The following is a 20,226-nucleotide window of genomic DNA, read 5'->3' as shown; positions in this document are numbered from 1 at the left end:
CAAATATTTACCACTGTATATTCTGTATAATTTGACATTTTTAAATAAACACTGACAAAAAACTATACAAGTTTTAAGTCTAGACGATATGATGATATATATAACATTAATAAGTGATCACCTGGATTTAGACCTGCCTATTTTGTATTTATATAAAGCGTTCACAGGCAAATTTGCTGTATGTATTTCCCTGGTGTCGAAATCAGGCACATATAAATGTCAGGAAACACGATTCCTGGCTGCATGTTAATATCCATGGATCACTGGATCTTTAGTAAGTTGTAAGGAACACTATATTGAGTCCAATCTTTAGTTTAAACTGATAATCGTTTGTTTTACTTGCGTTTTCGCAGTTTCCCCTATTAAATCCAGTCACGCAGCTGCTCTTCTGCCACTCAGTCCGGCTGAGGGGGCGTGTTCCGGCGGGAAAGTGACGTTAATGCATTCCCGCTATTAATGCGTCTTACATGCGCTTCATTAGGCACACTAGCACACACACACAAGGTCTCTCCCTCTCTGTCATGCGCGCGCTACACGGTTTGAACGTAACATATATATTCACTTAGCCTTTCGGAAACGAAACCTATTATATATAAAAATATATATATATATTAACGATGAAATAAGGGACAAAACATGATTTTTTCAGAATAATTCGGGACACTAAAATTACAGTGGAAATACGGGGCTGTCCCGGGAAAAACAGCCCTACTTCTGGGGAGTCTTCATTAAGAAGTCTATTAAACTGAGCATTCATTCTGTCTCTTATTTCATTAATTCTTCTTCTGAATCTGCTTTCACCATCCACCATACCGACACTTAATACTCAAATTAAACTGATTCAATATTAGCCAAAACTGTGCGGGAACTACAGTAGGCCTAAGGCCCGCCTACTTTAAGGAACAGTTTGACTCAGACTCATTGGTTTAGTATAGTAATTATTTTTATATATGATAAACATATTCAAAGGCTATTTTGGTGTTTCAAAGAAGAAATGCATAAGTACATTTTTTGTTCGAACCTTACAAATCAACTTTATAGCTAATGCTGTCAAGACTTTCGAGATAAAATACGTGTTTGTTTTACAGTGTGAGAATGGAGATGTGCAGCAGTATCTCATGATGCATCACATATAGAGCCTGAAGATAACTTCTCTGACCACCAGCCACTCTGCCAGGTGTTTTTTTTGTTGCTATATGCAAATATAGCAATATGCTTAGCATCTTAATGTAATCTTTATTTTATCATTTTATTATTTCATTAACTAATTGTTAACTCAACTTTTAATGTCAAGAGCTGGATACTAAATAGGCTACTAAGTAAATAATGTCAACTAAATTGTTTATTGATTAGAGTTGCCATAGACTAAAGATTTTTCTAGTCGACTATAGTCATTCATTTAAGCAATTAGTTGACTAATCTCACGTTTATATTAATTTCTTCTTAAATTCTGGGTGCATGGAGGAATATAGCCTCCCATACTAAAGCGCATGCATACATCTTGCCGCAAAGCACCGGCAAAAGTAGGCTAATGATAATAAATGTGTGTGAACAAATAACGAGGCATTTTAATTGTTTATTAATAAACTAATGTTTTCGAGAGAAATGCACCTTTCATACGGATTACATAATCAGACGGTATTCGCTTTCGGACATTTCAAGCTTTATATAGGTATTTTCCGAATGTCTGTGACTGTGAGGCTAGTATACGCTGTTTTTCAGTTCATTTGAGACGCGCTCCAGTTCACGGAGAGCATGGAAGTTATTTTACAAAAGCACATCGTTTTCTTGTTATTGTGAGTTTACACAAATATAATTAGTTGCGAGTGATGTATTATTCTATTCTGTATGACCAGAAATTAGGGAGTATTTTAAGTTGCTTCCACTGTTGATAGGGAAATGCAAGTCGCCGGCGCCTCCATGTCATTCAGTGCGCGCTCCACAATAATGGTGGAATATGTTGGAATAGACGATTTAATATGAATGATGAGTGTCAAAATCTTGTGGTTATTTGTGATAATCCTAGCCCTTTATTATTATTGTCTAAATAATAAATTATTAGACTTACATTGTGACTGACTGACTGTATTATGACTGACATTTGACAAATTGCTTTGTTCCTTTTTTGTAAGTTTTGGACAAAGTGTCTTCTAAATATGTAGCCTAAAATGTAATAATAATAATAATTATTGTTATTATTATTATTATTTGAGTGTATAACCAGGCACGTGCAGAGGGGGGGATTTGGGTGCTGGAGCACCTGCCCTTTTGCCCCTTGGTGCCCAAAGTGCCCTTTTGTCAAGGCAAAATTTCCTCTCCTTTTTTTGTAATTAAAGGCCCTTTTGTGGATGCCTGCCCAATCCAACTATTAGTAAAATTAATGAATAATAATTTAGCCGTAAATATAATGACCCACATGATGACCTTTCACCTGACGAACTCCGGGACGATTCCTGACGCTGCACGCGCATTTTTTAATTTCGCGCGGCTACGCGCACTACCAGAGGATTTCTTCAACTCTGCGGCTGCTGGTAAGTGGTGTTTTATTCTCAGCGAAGTGATTTTGATGTTTGTTTACTTATTATTATTATTTTACAAGAACGACATGAAGAGCATGCTGAGATGTTGATTATATTGCTGTGTGTAGGCTGTAGAAGTAACGTTAGCTTGCTGTTTGAGGGAGAAAAGTTTCACGGGCGTCGAGGGGTCTGGTCTTTTTATGTTATTTGACTAAAAACTATTATTTTACTTTAAACTATTACTATTATTATTATTACAGTATTTATTTAAAAAACGTATAGTGCCATAAAAATTATCATCACAAATCTGGTAAGAGTTTAGGCTTATTATCGCTTACCAATATCTTATGTTTTGTGTGCAGAAGCCTCTGTGAACATCTCCCCTAGTACTATTATATAGGCTACTATTATTATATTATTATATTATAGCAGCCTGGGCAGAATCTGCAGCTTTACAGCAGGTCAGTGAGCTAGTGAAGGTTCCAAACACTGTCAGCAGTCTTTACATCTTGTCATGGTCACATAAAAATGATTTAATCAGCTAATATATCTCTATATGTTTGTTTTAATGTCTACAGTCTCAGATCAGCTCCAGCAGTATCAGCAGCAGCAGCAGCAGTAACAACAACAGCAAAGGCAGCAAACTCACTTAAGGACTTTAGTAAGAATGTACCAGAACAGGTATCACATTAATGTTAAAAATCTTGTAAAGTATTAATTGCTGTTTCTGTTTGCTTTGTTTTTATTTTCATTGTATAAATGTAACTCTTGTATTTGTGTAAATCAGTTTATGCCATGAAAATAGCCATAGATGCTGATATGGCATTAAATAAAACTATACTGTACGAAACATGGGCCACGTTGATTTTGTCCTACACAGTTTACTATAACAGCTGTTCTTTATTATTCTGTATAACAGAAGAAAAAGCCATCAGGTTGGGACAACTTAAGATACTTCAGTTTCTAATCCCAGAGTTATTAATAGGTGCACACTGCACATTCATAATTTTTTTTATCTTTTAAACGTAAAATTTGTCTTTTCTGTTCTGTTTCTTTTTCAAAACTGCATCAATGCATTTGCTACTGTATCGATACAGAATCATCCGTATTGATATATCACTGTATTGATATTTTGAGCACAGCCCTATTTAAAGCCTTGTTCCGCATGTGCTCCCTTTTATACTTTGAGCACCTGCCCCTCCAGAGGTCTCTGCACGGCCCTGTGTATAACTATAAACGAGTTCACTTAAGACAGTAATATGTTTATCATAAAAATCATTTATGAATGCTTTATTTAAGCAAAAATTATGCAAAAAATGTAGGCCTATTTTATCCAGAACTGTAAAAGGTTATAGCCTATAAAAATAATGCATTTTGCACTAACTGATTTGCAGGATTTCAAAGTCTCAAATTGCTCGTCTTCAGTTAGTGCAAAATGCTGCTGCAAGATTCCCTTTTCATTTATTCCTTTTTCAAAATTCCTTTAAATTGATATCACCTGTATACCGAATCCATGTTTGTCTGATGAGTGCCCAATCTCAGATCAAAAAGGTTTGAATAGCGCCCCCTGCTTGCGATAGCTGTAAATGTAAGCACAACACAAGCTCGCGTTGTTTTCCAAAGACAGAAATTGATTACAGTGGTCTGTATCTTAAACCTGCATTGATTATTTACCGCCACTGTAACTGATTTCCCCACACACACGTTAATGCTTTGATGTTAAAGCTAGAATGTCCACTAATGTGTTTATTTAAGGCATGAGTGGAGATAAACAAGGCCATTTAATTTTAAAAAAAATTTCATAAAACTGCAATTTAAATATATTATTTCTAGAGGTTATACAAAAGAGGACTAAATAAATAGGCTGAATTAGCTGATCTACAGCATGTAAACTGGTGGTAGCCGAGTCTATGAAAGATACACCCCTCTAAGCTCACAGAAATGGTTAGACCCATGTCTTCAGCAGCCAATCACACTGACCCGTTCAAACTGATTTTAACGCTGATTATGTCAAGCTATTCTATTCTACTCATATTTCACGCGTATAATATGCATAAAATACACGTAGAATACGCGTGAAATAGATATTAAAATTCACATGGTTTTGGCCCTTTTGGCCTTCCATAGAACACGGACACACACACACACACACACACTGAATCAAATGCAGATCTGGAGACAGATGTCTTTATTTTTACAGATCAACAGAATGTGTTAAACTGTGTTTCTTGTCCAAACACTGACAAACAGGAAACAACTTAACACAATTAAGTTTTACTGACCAAGTACAAAATATAATTCACACAAACGGTTCATAAAAATACAAAATATGACATAATTACATAAACTTCTACCAAATATTAGAAAAGACTAGACAGATTGGGGTGGATTTTCATCCAGTGTTTTTCTCACTGCAGAATTATCTTTTACACATGGAGATGTTAAACAAAACATCTGATACCGTGTCTTGCAATAGTATCATTTAATTATTGCATCTAAATGATCGATCAGTCTTGTATTTTGAGAATACTTCTCTTCTCTATATCATTCATCTCCTTTAAAATTAGAGAAACGTTGTACCGCAGTTCCTGGAACTTGATAACTGGAACCTAGAAAAGAGAGAGAAAATCAAAATCACACGCGCACACACACACACACACACACACACACACTTATAAACACGGACACACGCGCACACACACTTATGAACACGGACACACGCACACACACACACACACACTTATGAACACGGACACGCACGCGCGCGCACACACACACTGTTTTCTACAGAGAAAAATCACTTGAACTGAGAACACCTGGAATAACGCACAATTATTTTACGGTATATTTAAGCATCTCATCTGATGTATTCATAATTCCAGGTGAATTCAGTCGCTGCTTTTGTAAGCTCTTATAATTGTGTTTAATGCATGAAAATGCAATATTGGCAATAAATGTAAATGCCAATAAATGTAAATAATCCATCGTAAATGGAAAAAAAAAACAGTTTATTTCTGGCCAACCAACGTATTCATGTGGATCCAGCAAAGCAGTGTCACCTGTGATTATTTACTTAGAATGTTTAGTTCTGTTTTGGAGGAAAGTACAGTCAACAGAGAATAAGTAAACCTAATAAAGTAGACTCTTTTTGTTACTCATCTGAAAATATGAAAATAAAAATGAAGCTGCTAACATGTGTGAGCTTCAGTTTTGATGCATTAGTAAATCTCAGATAAATTAATTATACAATAATAATAATAATAATACAATAATAATAATGACCTGGAAGCGATACATGTGTCCATCGGAGAGCTTGATCTGCATGAGGATTGAGGGCTGAAGAGCTCGAGCCAGAGAACTGACACACACACACACACACACACACACACACACACACACACACACACACACACACACACACACACACACACACACACACACACACACACACACACACACACATCATCAATCATATCTGCTTCTGTTCACATCAAACATTATTATTATTATACATTTTATTTATAGGCGCCTTTCATGACACTCAAGTAAAGTAAAACAATGATTGCAATATCATAATAGACAATACACATCGCACACCACTACGCACATAAAGAATGAACTTACAACTGAACTGAAATTAACCAGCTTTCTTCTTCTCTCCTGCTGTTTCCGCGCAGGAGACAGACGCAATGCTGGCGCGAATGTGACGCCAAATGTCACGTGAACGAGCAAATCCACAAAGAACGAATAATAAATAAAAAAGTACACTAATTAGATAGTTTTAATCTGGAAAACATTTAGATATGTCCAAATCAAATTGCCACCGAAATTAAGACCTTTCATAAGTAAAAATAAGACTTTAAGACTTTTTATGGCCTTACATTTTTAAAATCTAATTTAAGACTTTTTAAGGGCCGGCGGACACCCTGCCTGTTGTACTTGTGTTCGGGGTTCCCACTCTTCCATCAACAGCTGATTCAACGACTTTCAGGGATTTTTGTCCTTAATAGTATCAGTGTTTGATCGTTTTCCCCCGAGTTCTGTAAAACATGTCCAAGACTGGAGCTTCAGTGTGTGTGTGTGTGTGTGTGTGTGTGTGTGTGTGTGTGTGTGTGTGTGTGTGTGTGTGTGTGTGTGTGTGTGTGTGTGTGTGTGTGAGGCCCTGAACTCTTACTGTGAACAGTTGCAGATTTATAATCATATATATGTATTCTCCTGTGTTAGCGTAGGTTTATAAATGATTCACCTTAGAAATCTGATGAAATGGCACACGCTGTTCCCAGATGGGCGTTATAAGCAACACACACACACACACTCACAGCATGTGCAGAGTCTGAGACGCATGATATCAGTTCATGTGGAATAGTGTTTACTGTGAATGCAGCAGCTCTGAGACAACACGTCACACATTAAACCACACATATTTAACACGCAGTGCATATATTAATTTAGTTGAATCTTTGTGTATTCACTATAGCACTATAATAACGATGTGCATCATGAAACAGTGTAATAATGCGCTGTGGATCTCTGGGTAGACAGAGGATCATTCAGTCACAGGTTGTAGATTCAACGATTTTTTGCAAATTCAGAATGATTCAATTTGAGACGATTTACATTACAATTCGATGCGATTCGATTAATGATTCGATTCTGCATTTTATATGCATTCATAGGATTATGTAAACGCTTCCCTCACTGTGTCGCAGTCAGTGTGTGAATTACACAGCGACATTCGGGGCAAATAAAACTACATTTGGTCCATATTTAAAGGTAGTTCATAATGATGCTATTATTATTAACTTTATTTTAATAGCCTACAAAAATGGTCCTTTCTAGAAATGTACATAAGCCAAAATGTAAAAAGGTTTTAAAAGTATGGATAGTTCATGTTAATTATTGTGTAGGATAGTGTTAATGACTACAGTGTTCCAGGTTCATTAAACACAATCCCTGCATGTAGAGACTGGAATATTATCCCAACTAATCCTAAACTAACGGTTCTTCACGGAAGAGCAGGAAAAGCCCTGTTTTCTTTATATGCAACATTTTCCTTACAATGATCCTGAAAGAATGCGGCGAGTGTCTACTGTTGCTATAGTAACGAACGCATGCGACAAGTGTCTACTGTTGCTATAGTAACGAACGCATGCGACGAGTGTCTACTGTTGCTATAGTAACGGACGCATGCGTCGGGTGTCTACTGTTGCTATAGTAACGAACGCATGCGCCGGGTGTCTACTGTTGCTATAGTAACGAACGCATGCGACGAGTGTCTACTGTTGCTATAGTAACGAAACGCATGCGCCGGGTGTCTACTGTTGCTATAGTAACGAACACATGCGCCGAGTGTCCACTGTTGCTATAGTAACGAACACATGCGCCGGGTGTCTACTGTTGCTATAGTAACGAACGCATGCGCCGGGTGTCTACTGTTGCTATAGTAACGAACGCATGCGCCGGGTGTCTACTGTTGCTATAGTAACGAACGCATGCGCCGGGTGTCTACTGTTGCTATAGTAACGAAACGCATGCGCCGGGTGTCTACTGTTGCTATAGTAACGAACGCATGCGCCGGGTGTCTACTGTTGCTATAGTAACGAACGCATGCGACGAGTGTCTACTGTTGCTATAGTAACGAACGCATGCGCCGGGTGTCTACTGTTGCTATAGTAACGAACGCATGCGACGAGTGTCTACTGTTGCTATAGTAACGAACACATGCGCCGGGTGTCTACTGTTGCTATAGTAACGAACGCATGCGCCGAGTGTCTACTGTTGCTATAGTAACGAACGCATGCGCCGAGTGTCTACTGTTGCTATAGTAATGACCGCATGCGCCGAGTGTCTACTGTTGCTATAGTAACGATCGCATGCGCCGGGTGTCTACTGTTGCTATAGTAACGAACGCATGCGCCGGGTGTCTACTGTTGCTATAGTAACGAACACATGCGCCGGGTGTCTACTGTTGCTATAGTAACGAACGCATGCGCCGGGTGTATACTGTTGCTATAGTAACGAAACGCATGCGCCGGGTGTCTACTGTTGCTATAGTAACGAACGCATGCGCCGGGTGTCTACTGTTGCTATAGTAACGAACGCATGCGACGAGTGTCTACTGTTGCTATAGTAACGGACGCATGCGCCGGGTGTCTACTGTTGCTATAGTAACGAACGCATGCGCCGGGTGTCTACTGTTGCTATAGTAACGAACGCATGCGCCGAGTGTCTACTGTTGCTATAGTAACGAACGCATGCGCCGGGTGTCTACTGTTGCTATAGTAACGAACACATGCGCCGAGTGTCCACTGTTGCTATAGTAACGAACACATGCGCCGAGTGTCCACTGTTGCTATAGTAACGAACACATGCGCCGGGTGTCTACTGTTGCTATAGTAACGAACGCAACTTTAATGCGCATCTGAATGATAGATAAACCGCGCACTCTTATATCAGTGTTGTAGTTATTTCAGCAGTTTTCTTCAGTACATTCAGTTTAACAATATTAAAGGTGCAGTGTGTGATTTTTAGCGACATCTAGCGGTTCGACTGCGAGTTGCACTGAGGGCTCAGCCCACTGCTCACTCCTCCCTTTTGAAGAAGCTACGGTGCCTGAAACTGGACAAACATATCGTGGTCTGAGACAGCAGAGAATAGCCAGAGTAAGCCAAGAGTGTGTAACATTGTCACTGTTTCTGTACCACAGTCCATTATAAGCCACATCATGGATAAAGTTTACAAAGCCATAGTCAGGTGAGCATCAAGGGTCTTAATATATATAATATAATAATAGTAATCAGCTGATTGTCTCACAAACGTAACCAGCACATTTCCCCCCACATAGCAAACCCATAATACAGCGAGGGAGAAGAACCACATGAAACTATGCAATTATATATTTTTTCTAACAGGGTAGTAAAAGTTTAGCTGGCTCAATATGAGCTGTTACTGTGGCTGAGCTGGTTAAAGCGTAAAGCCTTGTTTAAACTCGACGCGTCTGCATGAGCCCAAAGGTGCGCGAGGCAAAGGTGCGCGCCTCCGCATCCCCTAGACAACATTTGCTACACACAATAGGCTTTTTTTCTCTGATTTTGAAAACTCTTCGCGATCGACTTAAAATGCTTCCAAGATCGACGGGTTGGTGATTCCTGTAACATTACTGTTTTACGGTCAATGACAAGAGTACTAATCAGCTGTCTCACGAACGTAACCAGCACATTTATCCCCACATAGCAAAGCCATAACACAGCGAAGGAGAACTAAGTTACATGAAACAATCCAACTACATATTTTACACCACTGACATGGGAAAAGTCACTACTCGCGGTGTTTATGGCGCTGTAGCGCTGTTTGTTCGCTGTCGGCTACGGTAGAAACATGACGTCACAATATGTCGAAGGGGATTCCCGCGGTTATGTAGATATAAATGTCTCATTCGAAGGTAATAAAAACATTACGGTTTATTAAGTAAGTGCTTTATACACCACTGACAACATAGTTATGGATGTCATATTGCATTTCTGTTAATAGATACTCAAATTTTTTACACATTGCACCTTTAAGTTGCAATAAATTTATCATTTATCGGAACTGTGCGTCATAATATGCATTTTAGACACTTACATTATGTGACCCTCGTCTTATACTGCATTAAAATGAGTATTTAGGAAGGTACTGAAGTCATGTTAACATAAGGTAGCAGTTTACCAGCTAACATTAGCTGTAAAAGTGGCAACAGGACACTGAACCGCGTCACATGACCCAACGAATGAACGACACAGCCTCAATAAAATCCTTCAAACACATCAAAACTAGCGCTAATGTTCCTCTCAGCTACAGAGATATACAGGAACATTTCCCCGTTATTCTCCAGAACATAAGACCCTTTTAGTGCCGACGTCACAATTACACCACAGTGTTAGCTGGAGGCAAAACTAAGGGGAAACTGGGTGCGGCCAACACAAACCAGCACAGACCAGCACAGACCCGGACACATTAAGAGCTGATCTCCTCTTGTTGTGTTGTTGGGTGCCAGAATCGACCGAGTACAGGCTCCAACTGGGAATTTGATCGCATAATGTTTCAAAACTATCATGACTGTTTGTGAGTCATCAATGATTGTATATACATTGTTGTGATTAATTATGACTAAACTTTTTGAAGAACCTGGTACGAAAGAATAATCAAATACGTAAAGTTCAAAAAAGTATTTGCTCTATCTGGAATTTTTATTTCTAGAAAACATTGACATAATTAAAATTGCACTCTTGGCATGTGTCACTCTTGGCATGTGTCACTCTTGGCATGTGTCACTCTTGGCATGGTTGTGTTCTGGCGCACCTCACAAGCCGTGTACGTGCCCATTCAGCACATTATAGGCCTCTAAAGATACGCCCTCAGTTACTCTCTACGCCTGGTTCCTCTCTCAGGTGTAGAAGTCAGGCCACTCGACCAGGTAACGCTAATCCTGTCAGATCCTCCATCAGTGAGTGAGCGGGAACGGGACGGCCAATCTGGTTCAGTCCCTTCAAATCAACCTTTTTAAATAACAATCGCTGTGCTGGACAGTGAGTGACCTTACACATTAAGATAAAATCGGATTTTCTCCAGTCATTGTTAAAAAACAAGCTAACAAAACCAGGGGAAATCCATGGGAATCGTTCTGCTACACCTCAGCTCACACTAACTGAGAAGGGGTCATTAGGGGAAGTGTGGGACCCCTGGCAGGATTTATGAAGAATATGGCTTCCGGTCCACAAAAGAAAGCTTTAGCTAAACTTTAATTGTAAAAGGACAGTAATTGCTTTAAATGAATTTTTTTCAGACTTGACGTCAATATGAAATGATCATCACTACTGTACCTGGTTGAAATGGCAACATCAACTCTCCATTTGAACTCCTCCATCTTGGCCAGACTGGGCTCTTGCTGTCGAACCCTCACTGAGGTCTGCCTGGAGAGAAGAACCGCTTATTCAAGAACCGCTCAGGATAATACAGTCAGTGTGTGTGTGTGTGTCTTTTGCTCTGACCTGTTTCCAAAGACCACACTGGACACGTCTGAGAGGAACTCCTCAGGAATCCTGTGATTAACAGATAAACAGCTGCACACATCACTTCAAACATATCATAAACAGGAAAAAACATTACGTTTTATTTGAATTTTACTAGCAAAAAATAATTTATTTTACTGTATAAGACATCACTTACCGAAGAGCTCTGAGATCCTCATTGAAAACCTGAAACAAAGAGAATTCAAATTCATTTTGATTAAATTGATGTGTTGAAATATTAAATTTTCATATTCACACAGTGTATCATTACAGTTAATCACAACACAAGTCTGTAATTGCAGTATTCAGCAGTTCTACACACTATAATAGAAAAATTAAAACAATTTTAACACAATTTTATTTTTTGTAATCAAGCTCTGAAATATGATGTTAGCATGAAGTACACATTTTACACATGATAAACATCCGTCTACATTTTCTGCAATGAGTCGGCCAGGGAGTCGAACAGGGTACGGCCACGGTGTCGAACAGGGTACGGCCACGGTGTCGAACAGGGTACGGCCACGGTGTCGAACAGGGTACGGCCACGGTGTCGAACAGGGTACGGCCACGGTGTCGAACAGGGTACGGCCAGGGTGTCGAACAGGGTACGGCCAGGGTGTCGAACAGGGTACGGCCAATGTGTCGAACAGGCAGGGTGTCGAACAGGGTACGGCCAATGTGTCGAACAGGCAGGGTGTCGAACAGGGTACGGCCAATGTGTCGAACAGGGTACGGCCAGGGTGTCGAACAGGGTACGGCCAGGGTGTCGAACAGGGTACGGCCAGGGTGTCGAACAGGGTCCGGCCAGGGTGTCGAACAGGGTACGGCCAGGGTGTCGAACAGGGTATCGAACAGGGTGTCGAACAGGGTCCGGCCAGGGTGTCGAACAGGGTGTCGAACAGGGTGTCGAACAGGGTGTCGAACAGGGTCCGGCCAGGGTGTCGAACAGGGTGTCGAACAGGGTACGGCCAGGGTGTCGAACAGGGTACGGCCAGGGTGTCGAACAGGGTACGGCCAGGGTGTCGAACAGGGTACGGCCAGGGTGTCGAACAGGGTCCGGCCAGGGTGTCGAACAGGGTCCGGCCAGGGTGTCGAACAGGGTACGGCCAGGGTGTCGAACAGGGTGTCGAACAGGGTGTCGAACAGGGTGTCGAACAGGGTGTCGAACAGGGTGTCGAACAGGGTGTCGAACAGGGTGTCGAACAGGGTCCGGCCAGGGTTTCGAACAGGGTGTCGAACAGGGTGTCGAACAGGGTATGGCCAGGGTGTCGAACAGGGTGTCGAACAGGGTATGGCCACGGTGTCGAACAGGGTATGGCCACGGTGTCGAACAGGGTATGGCCACGGTGTCGAACAGGGTATGGCCACGGTATCGAACAGGGTATGGCCACGGTGTCGAACAGGGTATGGCCAACGGTGTCGAACAGGGTATGGCCACGGTGTCGAACAGGGTATGGCCACGGTGTCGAACAGGGTATGTCCAGGGTGTCGAACAGGGTGTCGAACAGGGTGTCGAACAGGGTTTGGCCACGGTGTCGAACAGGGTATGGCCACGGTGTCGAACAGGGTACGGCCACGGTGTCGAACAGGGTACGGCCACGGTGTCGAACAGGGTACGGCCACGGTGTCGAACAGGGTACGGCCAGGGTGTCGAACAGGGTACGGCCAGGGTGTCGAACAGGGTACGGCCAGGGTGTCGAACAGGGTACGGCCAGGGTGTCGAACAGGGTACGGCCAGGGTGTCGAACAGGGTATGTCCACGGTGTCGAACAGGGTGTCGAACAGGGTGTCGAACAGGGTGTCGAACAGGGTATGGCCAGGGTGTCGAACAGGGTGTCGAACAGGGTACGGCCAGGGTGTCGAACAGGGTACGGCCACGGTGTCGAACAGGGTACGGCCACGGTGTCGAACAGGGTACGGCCACGGTGTCGAACAGGGTACGGCCACGGTGTCGAACAGGGTACGGCCACGGTGTCGAACAGGGTACGGCCACGGTGTCGAACAGGGTACGGCCACGGTGTCGAACAGGGTACGGCCACGGTGTCGAACAGGGTACGGCCACGGTGTCGAACAGGGTACGGCCACGGTGTCGAACAGGGTACGGCCACGGTGTCGAACAGGGTACGGCCAGGGTGTCGAACAGGGTACGGCCAGGGTGTCGAACAGGGTATGTCCACGGTGTCGAACAGGGTGTCGAACAGGGTACGGCCAGGGTGTCGAACAGGGTACGGCCACGGTGTCGAACAGGGTACGGCCACGGTGTCGAACAGGGTACGGCCACGGTGTCGAACAGGGTACGGCCACGGTGTCGAACAGGGTACGGCCAGGGTGTCGAACAGGGTATGTCCACGGTGTCGAACAGGGTGTCGAACAGGGTACGGCCAGGGTGTCGAACAGGGTACGGCCACGGTGTCGAACAGGGTACGGCCACGGTGTCGAACAGGGTACGGCCACGGTGTCGAACAGGGTACGGCCACGGTGTCGAACAGGGTACGGCCAGGGTGTCGAACAGGGTATGGCCAGGGTGTCGAACAGGGTATGGCCAGGGTGTCGAACAGGGTATGGCCAGGGTGTCGAACAGGGTATGGCCAGGGTGTCGAACAGGGTATGGCCAGGGTGTCGAACAGGGTATGGCCACGGTGTCGAACAGGGTACGGCCAGGGGGTCGAAAAGGGTACGGCCAGGGTGTCGAACAGGGTACGGCCACGGTGTCGAACAGGGTACGGCCACGGTGTCGAACAGGGTATGGCCACGGTGTCGAACAGGGTATGGCCACGGTGTCGAACAGGGTATGGCCAGGGTGTCGAACAGGGTATGGCCAGGGTGTCGAACAGGGTATGGCCAGGGTGTCGAACAGGGTATGGCCAGGGTGTCGAACAGGGTATGGCCAGGGTGTCGAACAGGGTATGGCCAGGGTGTCGAACAGGGTATGGCCAGGGTGTCGAACAGGGTATGGCCAGGGTGTCGAACAGGGTATGGCCAGGGTGTCGAACAGGGTATGGCCAGGGTGTCGAACAGGGTATGGCCAGGGTGTCGAACAGGGTATGGCCAGGGTGTCGAACAGGGTATGGCCAGGGTGTGTAGGATCTGCCCTGATGCCTACTGAAATACGTAGGATCCACCCTGATGCCTACTGAGATACATGTCCTCAGAGCTTGGAAGAGGTGCACCGATTATTGTCTGGACAGTTTTGATTACCCGCTGCCTGTCTTTTTTCTCCTCAGTATTGCAGCTGGAGAACCACACACTCTTAATAATCTAATAAAACTAATTTATAATCTATAATAATGATTTATAGCTCTGGAATATATTTTTTATGATGCATTGCCATGCTGATGTGATCGATTATACACCAAGGCATAAACAATTTAAAGCTGCAGTCCGTAACTTTTTGTGTGTTCAAAAGTATATAATAAGCGAGTACATCATGAATCCATTTTCCAAACCGTGTTCGTCTTCTCCTGAATCACCACAGTACACTGATAATAAGTGTTTATATTCACTATATACCGAAATTACGATATAAAAAAAAAAAATCGAAATTATGACATGCTACGTCAAAATTATAAGATTAAATTTTTTTAATCATGACATAAAATCGAAATTATGCCTTGCTGCTCATTGATTTGACCCGACACAGGATGAATTGTGAACACAATAATGAGTATTTTAAACATGGTTTTATCTACTAATGATGAAATTCTTGCCTAATTAGCGGAGAGCATGGAACAGCTCTGAGCAAATGCACTCTTGAGAGGATTTTCAGCAAGAACAAGCTTTGGTGTTGAAAGAACCTGACCTTAAAGGGATGGTTCACCCAAAAAATGAAAATTAGCTCATGATTTACTCACCCTCAACTCATCCTAGGTCTACTGTATATGACATTCTTCTTTCAGACGAATACTAGCGCTGGTCCGAATACCATTTTTTGAGCTTCGAAGGTTATTAATAAGCATTGAATATTCGAAGCTTCGGAATCTCTATATGTCTCAGACATCCCAAGTCTCCCGGAAGTTCTGGAAGTCTCCCGCATATTGATAGCGGCTCCCTGATGACCGCAAATTAGTTTAAATCTCCCGGAATCTAGAGGTTGCGAGCTCCAAACCGCATGCACGACAGAGAGGGAGAGAGCGAGAGACCTTGCGTGTGTGTGCAAATGTGCGTTCAAATGTGCAAATTTCGAGAACCGTTCATCCAAACGGCTTCACAAGGGAGTGCAGAGGCGTATTTGGTGCAATATAGATAGACAGGCGAGACGCGACACGTTCAGAATTAATAAACTTAATAAACTACAGAACAGCGCGAGCGGGAAGCGGCGCGCCTCACGCGAGCAGAGCTTATATGCTCCGAGAACGGACACTGCACTAGTGATATAAAACACACACCCACACAGGTCTTTTAACTTAAGCAATATTTTTAATAACATAGTCTTATAACATTTTTTCACTGAGAAAAGTAGGGTAGATTAAAATAAATAAAAACAAAATTTAAATAAATAAAAACGAAATGTAAATATAGACACGAAATTTCTCCTATATTTCGCAATAGATTAACTTAGATTGATAATAACGGGTAAAAAGGATAATACATTTTGTTTCTATTATTCTGTTTTCCACAATGTCAAAGCAATGCAGCTTAACCCAAAACACAAGCTCAGGCACTTCTGTCCACACACACTCCGCTGTTCTGCGCTCTAGCCAGAGAATACTCCAGTTGCAGGAACACTTTTAGTAATCCAAGAAGCAAATATATTTATTAAGTAGCTATAACGAAGTTATATGTTAAGTATTATATTTCACCAGATTTTATAGTGTAAAACATATTCAAGTGCGAATGAGAACCGTTTTGAGGGGGATGCCAGGTGTGCCCAAAAACCCCCCCCAAAAAAACACGAATATTCAAATGTCACATTTTCAAATTGAATACCAACCCACCGAACGAACGAATATTCTAATATTCGGGTCCAGCCCGAACGAATACAATCAGAGTTATATTAAAAAATATCCTGACTATTCCAAGCTTTATAATGGCAGTGAATGGGTATATTAAGTCCATCAAAGTGCATCTATCCATCATAAAAGTGCATCCATCCATCATAAAAGTGCATCTGTCCATCATAAAAGTTCATCCATCCATCAAAGTGCATCTATCCATCATAAAAGTGCATCTGTCCATCATAAAAGTTCATCCATCCATCATAAAAGTGCATCTGTCCATCATCAAAGTGCATCTATCCATAATAAAAGTGCATCTGTCCATCATAAAAGTTCATCCATCCATCATAAAAGTGCATCTGTCCATCATAAAAGTTCATCCATCCATCAAAGTGCATCTATCCATCATAAAAGTGCATCTGTCCATCATAAAAGTTCATCCATCCATCATAAAAGTGCATCTGTCCATCATCAAAGTGCATCTATCCATAATAAAAGTGCATCTGTCCATCATAAAAGTTCATCCATCCATCATAAAAGTGCATATATCCATCATAAAAGTGCATCTATCCATCATAAAAGTTCATCCATCCATCATAAAAGTGCATCTGTCCATCATAAAAGTTCATCCATCCCACTTTTATGATGGATGGATGGATGCATTTTTATGATGGACAGATGCATTTTTATGATGGATGGATGCACTTTTATGATGGACAGATGCACTTTTACATAACTCTGATTGTATTCGTCTGAAACTAGAATGTCATATACACCTAGGATGGCTTGAGGAAGAATAATTGGAATCGATTCTCCATTCCCAACCCTGTGTTTTCAATTCTACCTTTGTAAACAGATTAATTTATAAAGCACTGTGGGTTTGCTGTAGCAGCGTCAGTGAAGACAAACACTCCAATGAACACAGTAAAGGCACACACACACACACACACACACACACACACACACACACACACACACACACACACACACACACACACACACACACACACACACACACACACACACACACACACACACACACACACACACACACACACACACACACACACACACACACACAAACACACAGTAAATGCACATACACACACACACCTCGTGTCTGAGAGCAGGCATACGCAGAGCCTCCTTCAGAAGAGCGTATAGTCCTGCCAACACTCGGTTCAGGCTCTCCTCTGAGATGAGTCCACTCTCTGAGATCCTCTGAACACACTCACAGCAGTCCTGGCCCTCCATGGCCTTCACCACCGCTGGAACACAGGTGAACATAGGAGAACACAAGAGAACACAGGTGAACACAGGTGAACACAGGAGAACACAGGAGAACACAGGACCACACAGGTGAACACAAGTGAACACAGGAGAACACAGGAGAACACAGGAGAACATAGAAGAACACAGGAGAACATAGGAGAACACAGGAGAGCACAGGTGAACACAGGAGAACACAGGAGAACACAGGGGAACACACAAGAACACACGAGAACACACAGGAACACACAGGAACACACAGGAACACACAGGAACACACGAGAACACACGAGAACACAGGTGAACAACACAAGTGAACACAGGTGAACACAAGTGAACATAGGAGAACACAGGAGAACACAAGTGAACACAGGTGAACACAAGTGAACACAGGAGAACACAGGTGAACACAAGTGAACACAGGAGAACACAGGAGAACACAGGAGAACTCAAGTGAACACAGGTGAACACAGGATAACACAAGTGAACACATGAGAACAAAGGTGAACACATAAGAACACACGAGAACACAGGTGAACACAGGTGAACACAGGTTAACCACTAAGGTGAACAAGTGAACACAGGAGAACACAAGTGAACACAGGACAACACAAGTGAACACAGGAGAACACAGGAGAACACAAGTGAACACAAGTGAACACAGGAGAAACACAAGTGAACACAGGATAACACAGGAGAAACACAAGTGAACACAGGATAACACAAGTGAACACAGGATAACACAAGTGAACACAGGATAACACGCGAGAACACGAGAGAACACGCGAGAAAACGCGAGAACACGCGAGAACACGCGAGAACACACGTGAACTCATGAGAACACAGGTGAACACAGGTTAACCACACAGGTGAACACAAGTGAACACAAGTGAACACAGGAGAACACAGGTGAACACAGGTGAACACAGGACCACACAGGAGAGCACAGGAGAGCACACGAGAACACACGAGAACACACGAGAACACACAAGAACACAAGTGAACACAAGTGAACACAAGTGAACACAGGTGAACACAGGTGAACATAGGAGAACACAGGAGAACACAAGTGAACACAGGTGAACACAGGAGAACACAAGTGAACACAGTAGAACAGGAAAACACAGGTGAACACAGGTGAACACAAGTGAACACAGGAGAACACAGGTGAACACAAGTGAACACAAGTGAACGCACGAGAACACAGGTGAACAAAAGTGAACATAGGAGAACACAGGAGAACACAAGTGAACACAGGAGAACACAAGTGAACACAGGTGAACACAGGAGAACTCAAGTGAACACAGGTGAACACAGGATAACACAAGTGAACACAGGAGAACACAGGTGAACACATGAGAACACACGAGAACACACGTGAACACACGTGAACACACGTGAACACACGTGAACACACGTGAACACAGGTGAACACAGGTGAACACAGGTTAACCACACAGGTGAACAAGTGAACACAGGGGAACACAAGTGAACACAGGAGAACACAAGTGAACACAGGAGAACACAAGTGAACACAGGAGAACACAAGTGAACACAGGAGAACACAAGTGAACACAAGTGAACACAGGAGAACACGAGTGAACACAAGAGAACACAAGAGAACACAAGAGAACACAGGAGAACACATGAGAACACAGGTGAACACAGGTGAACACAGGTGAACCACGCAGGTGAGCACAAGTGAACACAGGAGAACACATGTGAACACAGGAGAACACATGTGAACACAGGATAACACATGTGAACACAGGAGAACACATGTGAACACAGGATAACACATGTGAACACAGGAGAACACAGGTGAACACAATTGAACACAGGAGAACACAGGAGAACACAGGTGAACACAAGTGAACACTAGAGAACACAGGTGAACACAGGAGAACACAGGTGAACACAGGAGAACACAGGTGAACACAGGTGAACACAAGTGAACACATGAGAACACAGGTGAACACAAGAGAACACAGGAGAACACAGGAGAACACAGGTGAACACAAGTGAACACAAGTGAACACAGGAGAACACATGAGAACACAGGTGAACACAATTGAACACAGGAGAACACAGGAGAACACAGGTGAACACAGGAGAACACAGGAGAACACAGGTGAACACAGGTGAACACAGGTGAACACAGGTGAACACAGGTGAACACAAGTGAACACATGAGAACACATGAGAACACATGACAACACATGAGAACACAGGAGAACACATGAGAACACATGTGAACACAAGAGAACACAAGAGAACAGGAGAACACAGGAGAACACAGGTGAACACAGGTGAACACATGAGAACACATGAGAACACAGGTGAACCACACAGGTGAATATAAGTGAACACAGGAGAACACAAGATAACACAGGTGAACACATGTGAACACATGTGAACACAGGAGAACACAGGAGAACACAGGTGAACACA

At 42.8% G+C, this 20,226-nt stretch overlaps 1 protein-coding gene across 4 annotated transcripts in view; it reads right to left on the bottom strand.

Annotated features, from left to right (window-relative positions):
- Positions 1-4,692: 4,692 nt before the first annotated feature.
- commd5 (COMM domain containing 5) overlaps positions 4,693-20,226 on the bottom strand; it is a 34,605-nt gene continuing 19,071 nt past the window's right edge. For all 4 annotated transcript variants that reach the window (XM_077237721.1, XM_077237722.1, XM_077237723.1 and 1 more), the window contains exons 3-8: positions 17,620-17,774; positions 11,727-11,755; positions 11,549-11,599; positions 11,381-11,470; positions 5,802-5,877; positions 4,693-5,128 (exon numbers count right to left, since the gene is read on the bottom strand). In XM_077237721.1, the coding sequence (XP_077093836.1) occupies positions 5,027-5,128; positions 5,802-5,877; positions 11,381-11,470; positions 11,549-11,599; positions 11,727-11,755; positions 17,620-17,774 (503 nt within the window). In that variant the 3' untranslated portion in view covers positions 4,693-5,026. The remainder of the gene's footprint in view (positions 5,129-5,801; positions 5,878-11,380; positions 11,471-11,548; positions 11,600-11,726; positions 11,756-17,619; positions 17,775-20,226) is intronic.

The sequence above is a fragment of the Siphateles boraxobius genome, unplaced genomic scaffold (genome assembly GCF_051911475.1).
Source record: "Siphateles boraxobius isolate OS27281-9 unplaced genomic scaffold, OSU_SipBor_1 207, whole genome shotgun sequence".
Classification (NCBI taxonomy): domain Eukaryota; kingdom Metazoa; phylum Chordata; class Actinopteri; order Cypriniformes; family Leuciscidae; genus Siphateles; species Siphateles boraxobius.
Note: the sequence above shows the minus strand (reverse complement) of the source record. Positions and strands in the feature narration are given on the sequence as shown.